Source organism: Triticum aestivum, chromosome 3B (assembly GCF_018294505.1).
Source record: "Triticum aestivum cultivar Chinese Spring chromosome 3B, IWGSC CS RefSeq v2.1, whole genome shotgun sequence".
Classification (NCBI taxonomy): domain Eukaryota; kingdom Viridiplantae; phylum Streptophyta; class Magnoliopsida; order Poales; family Poaceae; genus Triticum; species Triticum aestivum.
In genome coordinates, this window is record NC_057801.1 from 734,893,483 (window position 1) to 734,910,080 (window position 16,598).

At 49.3% G+C, this 16,598-nt stretch overlaps 1 protein-coding gene and 2 long non-coding RNA genes across 8 annotated transcripts; 1 reads left to right on the plus strand and 2 right to left on the minus strand.

The window, feature by feature from the left end:
• Positions 1-342: 342 nt before the first annotated feature.
• Positions 343-3,258, minus strand: LOC123072060 (probable glutathione S-transferase GSTU6). Its single transcript, XM_044495620.1, has one exon. The coding sequence runs from the start codon at positions 1,254-1,256 to the stop codon at positions 552-554; it is 705 nt and encodes a 234-aa protein (XP_044351555.1). The 5' UTR covers positions 1,257-3,258; the 3' UTR covers positions 343-551.
• A 6,074-nt stretch (positions 3,259-9,332) lies between these two features.
• Positions 9,333-13,607, plus strand: LOC123072061 (uncharacterized). Of its 4 annotated transcripts, none has more exons than XR_006434820.1 (7): positions 9,333-9,589; positions 10,018-10,156; positions 10,249-10,324; positions 11,314-11,478; positions 11,718-11,819; positions 12,990-13,121; positions 13,208-13,607. It is a non-coding gene; the product is annotated as an uncharacterized lncRNA (long non-coding RNA). The 4 variants fall into 4 exon arrangements; XR_006434819.1 differs by having other exon boundaries at positions 11,325-11,478; XR_006434822.1 differs by having other exon boundaries at positions 10,249-10,299.
• Positions 10,062-15,493, minus strand: LOC123072062 (uncharacterized). Of its 3 annotated transcripts, none has more exons than XR_006434825.1 (5): positions 14,961-15,493; positions 13,870-14,891; positions 13,718-13,791; positions 13,543-13,630; positions 10,062-10,280 (listed from the first exon to the last, which is right to left on the minus strand). It is a non-coding gene; the product is annotated as an uncharacterized lncRNA (long non-coding RNA). The 3 variants fall into 3 exon arrangements; XR_006434824.1 differs by lacking the exon at positions 10,062-10,280 and having other exon boundaries at positions 10,655-13,630; positions 13,870-14,017; positions 14,452-14,891; positions 14,961-15,472; XR_006434823.1 differs by lacking the exon at positions 10,062-10,280 and having other exon boundaries at positions 10,655-13,630; positions 14,961-15,491.
• Positions 15,494-16,598: the final 1,105 nt, after the last annotated feature.

The window sequence follows — 16,598 nt, forward strand, 5'->3', positions numbered from 1 at the left end:
CCATTCCAGAGAGCAAACTTGTGGAAATCCAATAAAAATCTCAAAAGAGTTGAAAACGGTGGTTTCCCTGGTATGTTGCGTCACACTCACACTTAGGAAGTCAGTGGGTTGCTCAACCAAAACTTTATCAAAATAAATAACCATTTGAACTAAAACCACGACGAGTAAATCGGAACGGAGGAAGTACTTATGAGTCCGGAGACCGGAGGAGGGGACGACATGAGGACCGTCGGCCACAACATACAAAAAATCTCAAAAGACATGAACACGATGTATTTTTCTCCCATTGTTCTATTGTAACATTTTATAATGCTGTACTATACTCCTGAACAAGTTAGTGGGTTGCTCAGCCACAACTTTATAAATATAAATGGTCATTTTATTGCATACTGGACAGATCACAATGTAGAAAAGTGAAATTTACAAATCTTTAATAATAAGTAAACTAATTAAAAGAGACGACCGACGATGACCACCTTTATAATGAACAAACAAAACACAACTCGAGGCCAACCGAATCAAGAAACTCCTGCGAGCTTGCCACTTAATTATTACTTGGCAGCCGCGGCAGCAGCAGCCCACATAGCCCGCAGCTTCCCGGCGTGCTCCACCATACTCTTCATGGGCGGGGCCGCCTCCTTCGCCGCCTCCGTCTGCTCGAACTTCTCAGCCCAGGCGGCCATGCGCGGAGTCCTGCTGGCGTCGATGACCGTCACGCCGAACATCTCGCGCAGCGCCTTGAACCAGGACAGGTTGCACCCGAGCGCAAGGTCGAGGTACCCGACGGAGTCGCCGGCGAAGAAGTCCTTCCCACCGGAGCACTGGGCGAGGGCGTCCTCCATGAGCCCGACCACCGCGAGAGTGGCGTCGAGCCTCTCGGCTCTGTCCTCCTCCGTGGACGCGCGCAGGATGCCTATCCACGCGGGGAACAACTTGTCGTCGACGTAGGCGGCCCAGAAGCGGGCGACGGCGCGGCCGTAAGAGTCGGCAGGGAGGAGCGAGGCGCCGTCGGCCCAGACATCGTCGACGTACTCCACGATGGCGAGCGACTCGCAGACGGGCCTGCCGGCGTGGATGAGCACGGGAACCTTCTTGAGCACCGGGTTGGCGGCGAGGAGGAGCTCACCCTTGTGGAACAGGTCCTGCTCCAGGTACTCGTAGCTCACGCCCTTGAGGTGCAGCGCCATTCGCACGCGGACCGCGAACGGGCTCACCACCGAGCCCAGCAGCTTGACGTCGTCTCCTTCGCCGGCCATCGTCTTGGATCGATCTCTTCCTATTTGCCGCTTGTAAACTACTCCTGTTTGCTCTGCTGTGTCGTGTGTGTTCTCTTAAGCTTCAAGCTCTTGATACTCAATTTGCAAGTGTGCGTACATAGCTTCGTTCTCGTTGTTTATATATTGCAAATCAAGCTGAGCAGTTGTTGGAAGAGAAGCTACTAGAGCCATGGGAATTGTGTTGGGTGGGTCCACGGCTATGCGCATCACCCTTGACGTACGCAGCAGCATGCACTGAAGAGTCAATTCCGAGTATCTAGGATTTCTCAGCTACCCCTAAAGTAAGAGTGACTAGCTTGGCGTCACATGTGACGCTTCAGTGCTGGATTACATACACCCATGCCGACGAGACTCGGTTCACTCTGCAGCGAACACAATACCGCTGCAGCGAAAACATACGCGAATATAGGGCCGCCGACAGGAGGCTTATGTATTACGGGATAGTACTGTAGTAAATTGAATTGATTATAGTATATTTGAACGAGATTTGATCATGCCAGGTGAGGAACCTCTCCCGGAGTGAACATTTGAAAAACTTAAATTATACTCCAAAAAAATGGATATTGGGATCAATAAATGAGAACTTTTTTATTTTTTAGTGAAAAGAAGGATGACCTCCGGCCTCTGCATCTAGACAAAGACCTTACAAAGTAATACATCAGTAAGCCTGAAGCCACGATCTATTCAATATCTCTCGCTACTCCTATCCAATTGATGAATGGGCGCTGATTGTGCGACACGAATACCAAACAGATTTCGCACCAAAGCCTAACATCTAAAGCAGGAGTCCCCATTGCCGGGTCTGTGGCACAGAGGCCGTCTCCGCCGCTTTCCACCGATCCATATTAAGAGTAGGTACTGACGCATCCACCTTGTCAGGCCTATCATCGACGTCACACGCCATCAGACGACGCCACCTTCCTAGGCGTGTCCATCATCACACATCCCTCGTCGAGACCCTGCTACGTCACGCCGCCGAGACTCCACATCGTCGATGTGGTCACCTGAAACACCGCTCCATCGCAGAAACCGTCCACTGATCCCTCGAGCCAATGCACACCTCCAAGAATGACGACCAACACAAGAGAGCCACTGCCTGCAGCCGCCCGCCGCGCCGCTGCCTGCTGCAGCCATCACCGCCGCACCGCCTAGAATGGATCGGCCGCGTCTACATACGTTTTCGGTCCCCGCATCACCCCTGTGACGCAGGAGAGAGGGAGTCCTCCACCACCACCGTCGGCCCACGGGCTTAGCCTAGCGACGTCCCCCGGCGACGGTAGAGGGAGGGGGGAGGGAGCTTGTGCCCTCAGCGGCTAGGGTTTGGGCGCCACCCGGGTCCACGCATCTGGATTGTTTTTACTCCCTCGTAGTCTAGGTTTTTAGACTGTTCATCGTCTTGGCTTCGGCGGCGACGATGACAATGTTAAATAATACTCTTTAGATCCTTCCCTGACGAGGCCATTGGCCCTATGGTTGGAGATGGATTTAGAAACCAGTCTGTTCAAACAAGGATGGCGTGGCGGCGACGGCATCCTCGTGGTGGACCTGTGTCCTCAAGCTCCGTCGTTGCGACGATGTTTGCTCCAGCGTCGACGCGGAGCTTGGGAGGTAGTCCAGGAGCGGATGCAGATTGTGGACTGCATCGACGACATCTGGAAGACGGAACGTGTGATGAGTTCATGGTTCGTGGATGGCAGATATGGTTTCCTCCTTCGGTGTCTTAGTCGTGGTGAGGTGCTACATTTGGAGTTCGATGGTGTGTCCGGGGTGTTGCCCTGGTCTGATTCGTTCAACGTCAATGGCTTCACTTTTGGTGAGCCACCTTGGAGGTCCGCAAAGCTGCATATCAGCGATGGAGCCGCGTCGAGCTCGGGTGGGGGGGGTGATTTGTCATTCTTTTCTTCGGTGGCTGTTGTGGTGGTGCCAGAGGCAGGTGACGGGCGTTGGTGTCAAGCTCATAGATGTTCTGCTATCTTTTCAGTTTTGTCATGTCGGTCATTACGTGCATTGTACTTTGATCTTTATGATATGAATGAGACACGTGTTATCATGCAAAAAAATGTTGGAGATATGCCCTAGAGGCAATCATGTATGATGATATTTCCTATGTGTTTATGAATAAAGATAGTTCTTGGACATTATCAATGATGTGTATCAGCAAGTACGTGACTTGTTTGTGGGACTATGCATTGTATGATGACTGTCCTAAAAGGTCCCTAGTCGAAAGGGCTGTGTGGACGCGCAGACGATTAGACTAGCATATTACACGGTCGATGGCTTGGTCTCACTAGCCATGGAGCATTGGATGCTGACCGGATAATATGGACTTGGAAAGGTCTGGTCGGATTCGACATAGTCGGATCCGAGTCGAGATAAGGTCCGAGTCGGACAAACCCAACTATGAGATGCAGCGACATGTCATTTGTGAGTCTCTAGTACAACATACGTTCTATGTCCTAAGACCTGAGCTGGCGCATGTACTCGGGATGGTGACAGACCTGCTTTGGACCGACCAAACGCTACTCCGTGAATGGGTAGTTACAAAGGTAGGTTCCGGGTATGTCCAGTCCCATGCCGCGAGACATGATCGAGCAAGATGGGATTTGCCCCTCTGATCAAGAGAGATATACTCTGGGCCCCTCGTGTGATCCGACCAGGATAAGCATGGCCATGCAACAAGGATTATGAGATAATCCGGGTAGTGGTCGGGATCACTGGAACGAGAAAGAGGTCGGGCTAGCACAAGGATGACAGTCTCGCCTTGAGCCCGACAACATATATCGTGAGGCAAAGGGAACAGAAGTGTGACACGTTGTACAAGTTCGCCTAACCAGCTTCATAGTCTGCTTAGTGGTCGGCACGCCTTGCTAGAGGCCGCTACCAACCGTGCAGGTCGGAGGTGATCCGAACTGCGACCAAGCTGACTTGAACCTAAGGGGTCGCGCGCTTAAGGGAAGGAACCTACGAGGTCGGATCCGAAGACACTGGTCGGGTGTGATCCGAGCTGTATTCGGATTGTGGCCGAGTAGACTTGTGGGCTTTAGGGTCCGTGTGAGGCCCAAGTGTTGAGCCCGCGACGGACGCCTATATAAGGTGGAGGTGCGGCGCACTTATGTGGTTGATCGCTTCGGCGCTGCGACTAGGGTTTGCATGTGTTGCGAATAGCCACCTCCACTCGCCGCCGACTGTGTGATCCGACCTAGCAGTCCGCCGCACGGTGTTCCTCCTGCACGCGCGGATACCGTTAGAGGCGGTGCACTTGAGCCGCTCCGGCGAACTTGTACGTGGGATCGGACGACCGACTGTTCGAGGGAGATCGGACGAGGAGGAGACGATCCACGCAGACGCGCTGCCCCAACTCTTCTTCCGCTGCACGGCACTGCGCATCTAGTGGTAACGAACTGTGATCCATCTCCCGTAGCATGTTCTTGGTTCTTCTATGCGTAGGAAATTTTAATTTGCAGTCGACACACCCTACCGTAGATCCCAACAAAAAAACTCAATCTTCTGCGAAAAAGAGCTTTCTAATAGCATCTACAACCCGGCGCCCAAAACCAGCGTCAAACGTCCGGGCGGTCCGCCCTATCACTGACCGGTCACGATTTTCCGACCTAGACGGGCCCCTTAAACGTGCCTCAAACGCCTGGGTTGACGACACCCTAGTCTCCAGCCCAAATATGGGGCGGATATGAGGGCGCCCGAGTGAGCCTAGGCCCGCCCGCCACGTCGGTCTGACAACGAGATCCCACGCGAAAACGCCCGGAAACCCCACGGTCCGAAGGACGCCGCATCCTTCACCACGATGCGAGCGCCGCGGGGCGCCGCTCCGGCTCGCCGCCCGAGACCAAATCCGCCTATTTAAACCGGCCGGCGTCTCGCAACCCTAGCCCATCCACCTTCTCCCTCTTCGCGCCGTCAGTCCGATCCCATCCACCTCCACCCTCTCCCGCTCCGGCGCTCTGCATGGTTCGAAGGAAGATCACGTAGTACGCAATGCTCACGCCGAAGCACCGACACGAGATCCAGTAGGAGATCCGGGCGAGACAAGCCGCGTGCGCCGCCCGCATTGCTACCAGGCTGCCTCCAGACTCCTTGGAGCCAAAGGAGGAGGAGGAGCAGCCGGGGGAAGAGGAGGGAGAGGAGTTGGCTGCGATGGAGGTGGAGGAGATGGAGCAGCTAGAGCCGGAGCTACTGGACTTCAACATGGAGCAGGCGGACACGGAGTTCATAGTCGCCCAATCGGAGGAGATGCCGGAGTAGCAGGCCATCCCGGAGTCCATACAGGAGAAGGCCTATGTGAAGGCCAACCGGGCACTCCTCCAGTAGGAGCAGACGACGTCCGACGCGCTCTTCACGGAACTCGACGCCGAGGTAGAGGAGGAGGAGCCGGACCGGAGCAGCCGGAGGAGCCGGAGCTACAGCCGCCGCCCATACTGCCAGAGCTGGGCACGGAGATCGTCGACATCTCCGACAACGAGTAGCTAGGTGATCAACGTAGTACGTATGTTTATTTAGTTTGCATGGATTTAAGAGTCTATTATGAAATGTGTGGATGCAACTCATGAAATTTGAGGCGTATCCGGTCACTATCTATAGACGTGTCCGCGCGTGTTCATGGGCGTTTAAGGGGGGTCATATTTAACATATCCGGATGTAGATGCTCTAACGCCCCCCAAAACACACCGCGAGCGCGTGAAATTTTTTTCCTTGCCTTCGCAAGGGACGGTGCAGCTCGCAGCCATTAGGGCATCCACAACGTGAGTATTTGGCGCCTCTAAGGCTGCCTCTAGGCCCATGAACACTACCTCTATACACTGCATCGCCCGCCTCTAGGCTAAAAATTCTTGGAGACCCCTCTATGCTAAGCGCCGGCCTCCAATGCTTTGTGCTGGATAAAATATTCTGATGTCCCCACTGTCAGCCAGTTGGTGCTGGAGGGACCGATGAGTTGGTTGATAAATGCATCATATTTTATTTAATTTTAGGCCCGGCTTTGTATCTAACGCTAGAGGCTGCACACTGCGGAGTTCTCATCTATGGTTAGAGGCAGACCCATGGGTCCCAGTTTAGAGGCAAGGTTGCCTCCAGCACTGGAGATGCTCTTACAGGGCCATCCCCGGCTCGGGCGAGGTCTACGCCTAACACTCGTCATGTCAGACTCGTGCAGTGCAGAAATCGACTGGCGCAAAAACAAAAAATCAGACACCTGAGATTTAGCAAAACCGTAAAATTATCAGCCTTTTGAATGTACTCCTTCCGTTTCTAAATATTTGTCTTTTTAGAGATTTCAATAAGTGACTACATATGGAGCAAAATGAGTGAATCCACACTCTAAAATATGTCTATATACATCCGTACGTGGTAGTCTATTTGAAGTCTCTAGAAAGACAAATATTTAGGAACGGAGGGAGTAGTACCAAGAAGTAGTGGTAGCAGCAGGCAGCAGCAATGCTGCGTTTGCTCCTCGTCCCCGGATGAGTGGACCGACTCTCATCGCTACAAAAAAACCGACACTTCAAGGGAAGAACCATTCGCAGGGCATGCCGCGCGCGGAAAGATCATCTATAACACTGAAGCGTCACGTGTCCCGGAGACATCCTGGCCGCCGCCGCCGCCGGCAGCGGCGGTGGTGGCGGCGCCCGGCCGCCAAAGGCGGCGGGCAAGATCTGCACGCCCTGACATGGCTCCTTCGCGCGGGGGAGCACCGTCTTGTGGGCGTCGTGACGGCTGGCGGTTCTGGTGCGGTGGCGCGCGGCAGAGAGCACTGGAGGAGGAGGAGCACGGTCTCGAGGTGGAGAGGGGCGGCGGTCTTCCTCGGGCGCCGGCGTGTGTGTCGGAGGCCGCGGCGCGGGGTCCCTGGCGGTTGCAGATCTCGGAATGGAGTGGTGACCGGGCGCGGCGGTCGGGAGTCGCGGTGGTGTCCAAGGCGTGCGGTGTGCTTCCTGCCGGCGCTGGAGTGGCTCGGGGAAGGCAGCGCCTTGGATTGCTGGTGGTGGCGCGGTCAGGATCTGGCCAGAGCTCGGCTCAGGAAATCGCAAAGGGAGCGCCTTGGTGGTGTGTGCATTCGCTGGAGGCGCAGCGCGCTGGCTCCTGCCGTGCGTGCCCCTGGTCGCAGCGGCTTGGCTGACTGCCGGAGTGGTTTGGCCAGCCCACGCCTATGGTGCCGGCGGGTCTTGGCAGCGCCAGGGAGGGTGGCTTGGAGCTGGTGACGTTTGTCTTTCGACCGTGCAGGAGCTGGAGGTTGGCCGGCGTGCTCTCGGCTGTGTGATGGGTCGGTGTTCCGCGACGGTTTTGGCCATGATGGCAAGGCGCTGCTGCAACGGCGGTGTAACCCTGACAGATTAGCCCAATCCTTGGATAGGGGTGGGAGGTGTGCGACTGTTGGATGAAAATCCTGCTCGTGTTTTCGGCCCGAGCTGGCGGCGACGGCGCCTGAGGGTGTCGTTTCCCTCCTTGGAGGCGTCGCTGAGGTGTGTCGGCATCTCCCCTTCTTGATCAGGATGTGGTCTCCGGGCGAAAGCCTTGGTCTATTGTAGGACTGGCGATGGCGACGGTGTAACGTCGTTACTCTGTTGAGAGCATCGTAGGCGGAGACTTGGCTTGCTGATTCGGTCTGGTGGTTCTCCGGTGCTTGCCGCTGGTTCGAGTCGATCTTTGTGGGCGCTATGTACGCAGCCGCCGGTGAATTGAAGACGATGGCTTTCTCGGGACCAACCGAGTCCCGCTACCCACCCGCCGTGTCCTCTTAGGCATTCAAAGGTGGTAGTGCGTTGGCAAGGAAGATCCGGTTGGAGTTGTTGCTTTTCGAGGTGACCGGTGTTTGTGGTGACGCGGCTAGATGATTGGTTTAGGGCAGGCCCTTTTGCTTGTGTTTGTAACTGTCGTGGTGGCTAATCTGTTGATTAGCTTCGGTTTGGAGTTGTGCTACACTTGTTGTTTGCAGTAAGATGTAGTTTTTTGTACTTGATTTCTGCCTTCTATAAAAATATGATACGCCTAGGCGTACTCTCGAAAAAAAACACTAAAGCGTCACGTGTGACGCCAAGCTAGTCAACCATACTTTGTGGTGACTAAGAAATTAAATCCTGAGATGCTCGCCTACGTGCAAGCATTCTGCGTACGTATGGGGTGATGCACATGTACAGACCCAACACAATTCCCATGGCTCTAGCAGCTTCTCCACCAACAGCTGCTCAGCTTCATCTGCGCTATCTATCTAACATATAAAGCCTCCTAGAGTACCCGCCGTTCTGGAGGCCTTCGCACGCGAGTGATTGCTGGCCACTCGATCAGCTCGCTAGCTCATTTTTCACCATTGATTTTTACTATTCACTGCTAGATTTTGTTACACCTCACGCTGCTTCGCTGGGTGGCTGCCAGTGGACCCATATAATCATTTGTCCACACTACAGCGAAGGGCTCATCGACTGGGTTCGTGACCAATGACGCTCCCGGTGAAAAAGCCCTAGATCGAGCGGTCAAAACAGATCACGCCCTCATCGATTCTTTCCACTCCCTCGACACCACCTCCCCTCCACCCGGCGGCGCCCCCTCCTTTCTCCCCACCTGCCTTCCTCTCCATCTGGCGGCGCCTCCTCCCTCCTTCCCACGGCATCCCGCACCGCGCGCCACCGGCTAGCTGCACCACCATCGCATCCTCATATACTCCAGCCCACTATGCCAGCGAGAGAGGAAGCTGCGGGAGGAGGAGAGCCCATCCCGTGAGGAAGACGTGGGGAGGAGCTCTACCCGTCTCAGTTGCTGGCCGGGGTCTGGAAGAAGAGGAGACCCAGTGCCGGCATCGGCTCCAGCGATGCGGGTTGACGGCCAGTGCAGGCGAGCGCGGCGTGCAGTGCGGTGCCCTAGACAGGTGGCAACGGCCGTCAAGACAGGAGAGGCGCCGTGAGCGACGACCCTTGGTCGTCTTCAGGTGCGCGTCGTCCGTGGTGGCCGATCATGGGTGTTGGCTGGTGGCCGGAGGCCCCTGCAGTAGGCCGGTGCCCCTTAGCAAGATTGGCACGAACTGGGAAGGCAACCGGTGTGTAGTATGATCCTCGCCTCCTCCAACTTTGTTAGGGTAGCACGTCTCTGTCCTTTCTCTTCTCCCGTCTCTGTGTATGTGTGTGTGTTCGTCGTTTCTCCTTTCTTCTCTCATGAAGAAGGGGCTGCTCAGTTTTGAAACAACAAATGTGTGTGTGTTCGTCGTTTCTCCTTTCTTCTCACATGAAGATGGGGCTGCTCAGTTTTGGAACAACAAACCATGGAGGATATGGGTCTGCACGGGCTTGGAGCAGGAAGCCATGGCGGCCAAGGTGAATAAGTAACACATAATCGTTATGCTCAAAATATGCATTTTTGGAAATTATTATTATTTGTTCTTAAGATATCTATAGCATTTTTGCCTGAATAATTAAAGCCATCTACCGTATTGATGATTTGTTAGCTGAAAATGAATGAAAAGGAGCTTGTAGTTTTGTGAATAAGTCTGATACTTTTGCAGTCCGCTTTGTTAGTATCATAAGATTAGTTATACAGTTATACTCCAATATGCTGCTGCTGTAGCTACCCAAAGGACGATGCAATGTTCCAATTGAAAAATGAAATCATAGCATCATATAGTTGCAAAATAGATTTCTAATAATATAGAAATGATTTAAACACATCACTTCATAGTGTGCTTTTGTCATTAGACATGGAGGGATATTCTGTTCTAGGAAATTCACTTATGACACATTCACAGGTTGAAGATGATGGTGTTGTCTTCTTCCTTCTGATTGATTTCCAGCAGCTTAAGAACTTATGCGGTGGTGTCAACCTCTTATGCTCTCAGGGAAAATCCTAAAGAAGCCTTGCTTTGCATGGGAGCTGCAGTTCATCTGGTTGATGCTTCTTTTCATGCTAAAATTATTAGTGTTGTCGTTGTGCTTTGTTTTTTCACTCACTGTACTTTGATTCTTGATGTTTTCTTCAGGCTAAGTGCTCATGCTATGGAAGCGACGAGGGCTGCCACAGTGTTGACAAGGTTAATATCAGGCTTTATAACCAAAGTGAGAAAATAATTGTTTTGAAGAATTTTAAAGTGGCTATATTAGTAAGAATTTGAAGGCGGGCTATGAAAGTCAGTATGACAATGCTAATTTGCAAAACGATGCTAAACGCTAAGATTTGACTCAACAAGTAATCGAGTCGACCGTGTAACATGCGCCTAATGCGAATTTGCATGTATCCTCATGTCTAGAACTCCAGATTGTAGGTTTTGGTGTTCTCCATGCCATTTTTTCTCATAATCCCCGAGGGCTACCGATTTGATCTTTTGTTGTTCCTGGTGTACCGATTTGGTATTCTATTTGTTCCTTGATCCTCTTCCTTCACTTTTGTTCTACTATTATTTGGTTGTGTGTCTCTTCTGGTGTCCTGGATGAAAATATGAGCAGCAAACATCGTTGTGGTCTGATGGAGATGCATTTGCCTAAAAACCATTGTCTGACAGCTTGTCCATTTTTTGTGAAATTCTCAATGTCAAATAACTGCGGACTTGAGCTGAGGATGCTGCATATGGTTTCTGTTTGATTTTTCTTTCTATGGATTGGAGATTGTCGTTCGTGGATCCCGCTGAATATTTGTGATGTTAAAAAGCAATGGCCTGATTCATACATTGATGAGATCTATGTTATCACTCTGAGGGATCTGTCGCAACAACTTATGATTTGGCTATTCATTTTTGTTTTTTCAGCTATCTTTTTTTTTGCTATCTGGTCTCTATTTTGGCCTCTTGATGAGTTGATAATGTTTTGACTTGATTTGTTCTTTGTTGATGATTTTTGGTTTAAAATCTTTCTCCATGAAAATCATACAAGCAGATGGGTGATCTGAACTGATGCCATGTTGATATGTCTACATAATACAGGCTTACCCTTGTGGTTGACATCTGAGATAAAACATTATCTATCTTTTCCATTCTTCTCAAACATTATTTTCTTCTGTTTTTTGTCGTGTTTGCGCTTAGCTCATGTTCTCCCTCTTAGTTGGAGTTTAGTGTTTTTACAGGAGTCGGATCTAAGAGGGACGCAGTGGGTGCGGATAGCGAGATGGTTTACAGGACTCAGATCTGAGAGGGACGCAGTCAAATGGTCTAACCAAGTTTTCTTCAATCCTCTGTTCTACATTCTGGTTTTGATGCCTTGCTGCCTTCGACATTAAGGTGAGGTCCTCTTCCTCATACTACTGCCTTCCTTTTGAGGCATCACGATTCCTAGAATCCTTCTTCCGTTTTTCTTTCGATTTGATATTCTACCTCCTGAATGATGATTACAAGTGCATGGTTCATATGATCAAGTTGTGATTGCTTGAACAAAAATCTGATGTTATGAGCTTTTAGTGCATTGATTTATGGTTGTGCATTGATATATTTTGATAGTGAAACTCACCTCTTATGTCAAGGTGGGAAGCTTGGCTGATTCCACCTTCAGTCAGAAGATTAATACATCTATGGTTTTATTTTCCATGCCAACAGCTTGATTGATGATTCCTAATGCATCTCAGGTATTGGTCTCTTCTCCGTAAATGTATATACTTTACCATGCTAATTTTGTGTTAACCCTTGCGTAATATTTCGCCACTGGAGATATATGATATAACAATTTTTGTTGCTTATACATAAAAAGGTTGCATGTGTGACGTACTGCTGTTTGTAGCTTTTTGCACTTGTCTAATTCTTTAAGCCATATTCTGCTCATAAGAGAATAATTTACAATCGGGACCGATTCATTATGACACATAATGTATCATGCACGACTGCTTAACTAGAGAGAATAAAATGATGGAATATTCTTCTGTCCAACCAGAAAAAAATTCTTAAAATGTGTTTTATTCATTTGACATATCAAAATACATCAGCATTTAAAGAAGTGGCAATAATTAGCCATCCTCGTGCTGGTGAATACGCATTTGGGTTTATAACATCGAGCATGATTCTTCAGGTACTTGTTTATGCACAACGCTTTCTACAGATGGATTCATGGCATCAACAATATTTGAATGCTTCATTCTGGATAATTTACTCATTTATATGCTTTCAAGAATTTTGATTTATAATTTTCATTATTAGCTACATAAAGATTCATACCATACTTGTGTGTGCTCTTTTTCTGTGTTACCTCATTCTTGAAATAGTTCACTTTCAAGAAAGTGTTATCCTTTAGTTGTAATTTGTGACAACTAAACACTTAAATATCAAGAGTGTAAAGGTTCACCCAAACAATCAAGTCTAATGTAGCCTGGCTAGGCTTATCTTAATAGTTAGCTTATCAGGATTAACCTATAGTCTATATATAAGGTGGTTTAAATCAGTCTCTCGTACATAAATTTGTTGTGCAAGCCCTGAAAAGGCCAGCTAGAGATACTTCAAGGTTATGGGGCCTTTACACATTTATCTGGTAATGTGATGTCTTTTAGAGCGGTTCCTTTAACTGCTAAATCCTATGAACACTTGCGAATACTATATGTTGTTGTTGTTAGGTTCTCTACCAGAAATCACTCAGATATCATCGTATCCTCTTGTTCGTTGTTTTTTTGTAACATCTCAATCTAGCATAAGCTTATTTTGGTAGTGCCTCCTTTTTGCGGTTGCTAAGTTTGATGGTCTTTTTAATAGCACTTTTACTATATCACCTGAATTTCTAATCTTAAGTTTCTACTATTATCTCTCTACAGAAATAATTGTTTCTGGAGGAATGACCATGCCACAGGTGATTACCGCGCTAGACCTGCCCTTGATAAGAACCAGGGAAACCATTTAAACAGAATGATGATTGTGTTAGCCTTTAAATATCGCCAACACATCAGGTACAGTCAAAAACTTTCCCCGTCCCCCAGGCCCTGTGGGCTGCGATTGAACTTAGATTTCTAATCCCTAGCTTAACTTCCTGTAGGTATTGGCATCTAGATGTTTACAACTACTAAAGGAACACCCATGTCGTAGATGATGCTACATCTGATGTATGATTTGAAGATTAGAAGCTGGAGCACAAGGATTGTGTGATGGAGTAAACATTGGTTATATATGTTAGGCGGGTCAAATATTAAAGTGGGGTGCTCACACCGCACTTAAGTGGCTTACGGAGATTACTGAAATTGGTTTGTGGGTGTTGTGTGCTCACACCGCACTCATAAAATTACTATCAAGATTTGGAGTTAGTTATGAGCTAAAATTAGTGATAATGAAAAACCAGGAGAACACCATATTAGGTGAATGTAAACCACTTACAGGACAGTGCCAACAACAGCAAGAGTGCCATAATAAGGTGCTAAAGCCTTCCAAGTGAAGGACAATGACAAGAGTAACATCGACAAGCCTTCAAAACAGAAAAAAAAACATTAATTCCTAAGTCATGCCACATCAAGAAACACAAGCACACAGTTTACTGTAAAAAAGGCAGTACCATTCCAGATAATCTTGTTATGAGAAGGCTCTTCCTTCCTTGCTTGACCATCAGTGGAGATGCAATCATGGTGCCTATGAGAAGTATATATACATCTCAGAAAAGGCATTGGAAATTACTGCCAAAATACGCTTTTCAAACACTTTACTAACCAAAAACATTGGCATCACCGAACAAGAGCACTCGCTGCAACATTAGATGCAAGACCTGTACTGTGGAACATGGACGTAGAGTAGTACACGGCAACATTTATGCCAGCAAGTTACTGAAATAAAAACAGTGTCGCTCCCACACTCACAACTGCAGTATATGAGAAACATATCAGAACACATGTAGAAGAAATTTCATCATAATCATCAATTATGACATAGACACAAATGAGTATGAAAAGAATACTTAGAAATTGCAACCCGAGTTATGTAGCCTGAGTAAATTATTAGTCGTAGCATTGCGGACTGTAAAGAACATGGCTTGGTAGCAGCAGTTTGCGAGGAGTTCTAGGCTAACCCCAAGATGATAGTTTCGATCAAGCAAATGCGATAGCATAAAAGCCATAGTAATTCTTTTTATTATTCCTATGCATTTTATTTGTCATAGATGATAGGCGGAAGTTGCTTTTCCCAAACTACTTGCATCTATATGATAAGGTAACACACAAAACTTTCTCACTAATTCCTTTGTACCACGTCATTGGCTTGATAGGGTATAGAAAAAATATTCAGAGAACGTTTTACCTTCCCAATAGCGTTTGCTGAAAAGATCAAAACAGCTGGCATCTGGCTCATTAGATACTTGCACTAGCAAATCAATCTCTCTTTCTCTCATCTACAGGCAGGTCACGGCTAACATCATTGAGCATCAACGGCAAGCAACAAGTGACCAGCAGCATGAAGCGACAACGGCAAGTAGCAAACAACACCAACAGCGGCGGCGATTTCTCACCCTGCTGTTAGTGGCGAGGTCGGACAGAGCAGAGCAACGAGCTATGGGCAGTGGTAATGGCGGTCAGCGTCAGGAAGAAGTAGGAGGGATCCGCGGCTTCAAATCTGTGGTCCAGAGCAGATGTGGACAAAGCAGAGCCCCTCAAAGTCCCTATAGCTGTTCGGTGAGGATGACGACCGCGGCGGCTGACGGAACCGAGGAAGGCGGCCTCGGTCCAAGAGGTTCCTGCACGCTGGGGCACGGAATGACCATTAAAGGGACAGGAGGAACAAAAATGGAGCAAGGGGAAGTGGGGAACTACCTGGGAGCAAGAACGCACTAGAAAACGAGGCGATTCACGGCGCCGTCCAGCTGGCGTGCATGTCGAAGCTGGAGGCATGGACGTCGATCCAGACTGAGGGCTGCCGAATCCCGCCGGTTCCTGTGACCGGCGTTGCAACGACGAGCGGCGGTGCCCCCGGCGAGCTAGACGAGAGAGGGGATCCAAGAGAAGAGGATATGAAGTGAGGAGGGAAGGGGCAGCTGGTTTGCGGCCGCGTGTCCGTTGTCCTTGCTAGATGGCGCTGCTGGACTCACCCACTGGCCAGTGTCAAAGGCAGGGGCTGAATGAAAATAAACGCAAATGAGATTTACTAAAACATCTCTTCCTCCTCTATTCCTTCATAAGCTTCTCAAGATTAGCATGATCTAAATGTTTTCGTGCTCAGAATTTTATAAAAAAATCTTGGAAAATTTCAAAGATGCTACTATTCAAATTCGAAATAAAATCTGCTCCAACTTTGGGTTGAACTGTAGGTAAGTGATAAATTCTGAAATGCATGAAATTTTTACTGGAGTTTGTAGATAACATGTAACTGTCATATATAAATATTCATGAAATTCCAGTAGTTGAATCATCACCAAACACATATATCATAGTTTTGTCATTTTCTCAAATTTAAAGAAACACACTTGATTTAAGATAACAGAATTACTTTCAGAATTTTTGGGATTGAAGCTGTGGGGGAGGTATGAAATGCATGAGCTAATCGTATAGTCATGATAAGAATTTTTATGACTAGGCATGCGCTCTATTTGAGCATAGAACAAAATTTTGATGACTAGACATGTGCTCATTCAGAGTGAATAGCAAAAAACTACCACATTACGGGCCATCGTTCCAAAAAATATCGCTTTTTTAATCTTTTCAAAAAGCTACCACAAAATTGTTCTGATGTTCCAAAAACCCCAAATGACCATTTGACTTAGAATTAGTTTCGGGCCCGCTATTAAACATACCGTTTGTTGACTGTTTGTTTGACCGTTAACTTACAGCTGGGTCCCACATGTAAGTGCTCTCTCTCTCTCCCTTATCTCTCAAAATCCCGAGCGCCACGGCCGGCAAAGCCACGGCCGTCGCCACCGCCCGGTCCGGCCACCACCATGGCATGGGGAGCGCCTCCGGGCCGGCCACCACCACGCCCGGCGCAGCCACGGCCGCCGCCGCCAGGGCCGACCACCACCATGCCATGGGGAGCGCCTCCGGGCCGGCCACCACCACGGCCGGCGCAGCCACGGCCTCTGCCACCAGGGCGGACCACCACCGCGCCATGGACGTGTCTCCGCCTTCTTAGGTCTGCCCCGCTGCTGGCCACGAGCTCAAGCACGGGCGGGGAGCAGCCAGGGAGCTTGGGCGGTTCCAGCCCACCGCGGCTGCTGCTGCCCACCGGCCACGGCCAGAGCTGGACGGCCCTGACGAGCTGGCCGACGTGGTGTTGGCCGGCTCCGGCGTTGAGCTCCCCGGGAGGACGGGATTGCTTTTTTTAAAAAAAATTCAGGGACACGATTGCTTTTATATTTTGTTTTAGGGACCTATTTGCTAAAAAAATACTTAGGCCCCACCCATCATAACCTGTCAATGGTCAAACTAACGGTCAAATCAAACGGTCAACCTGACGAG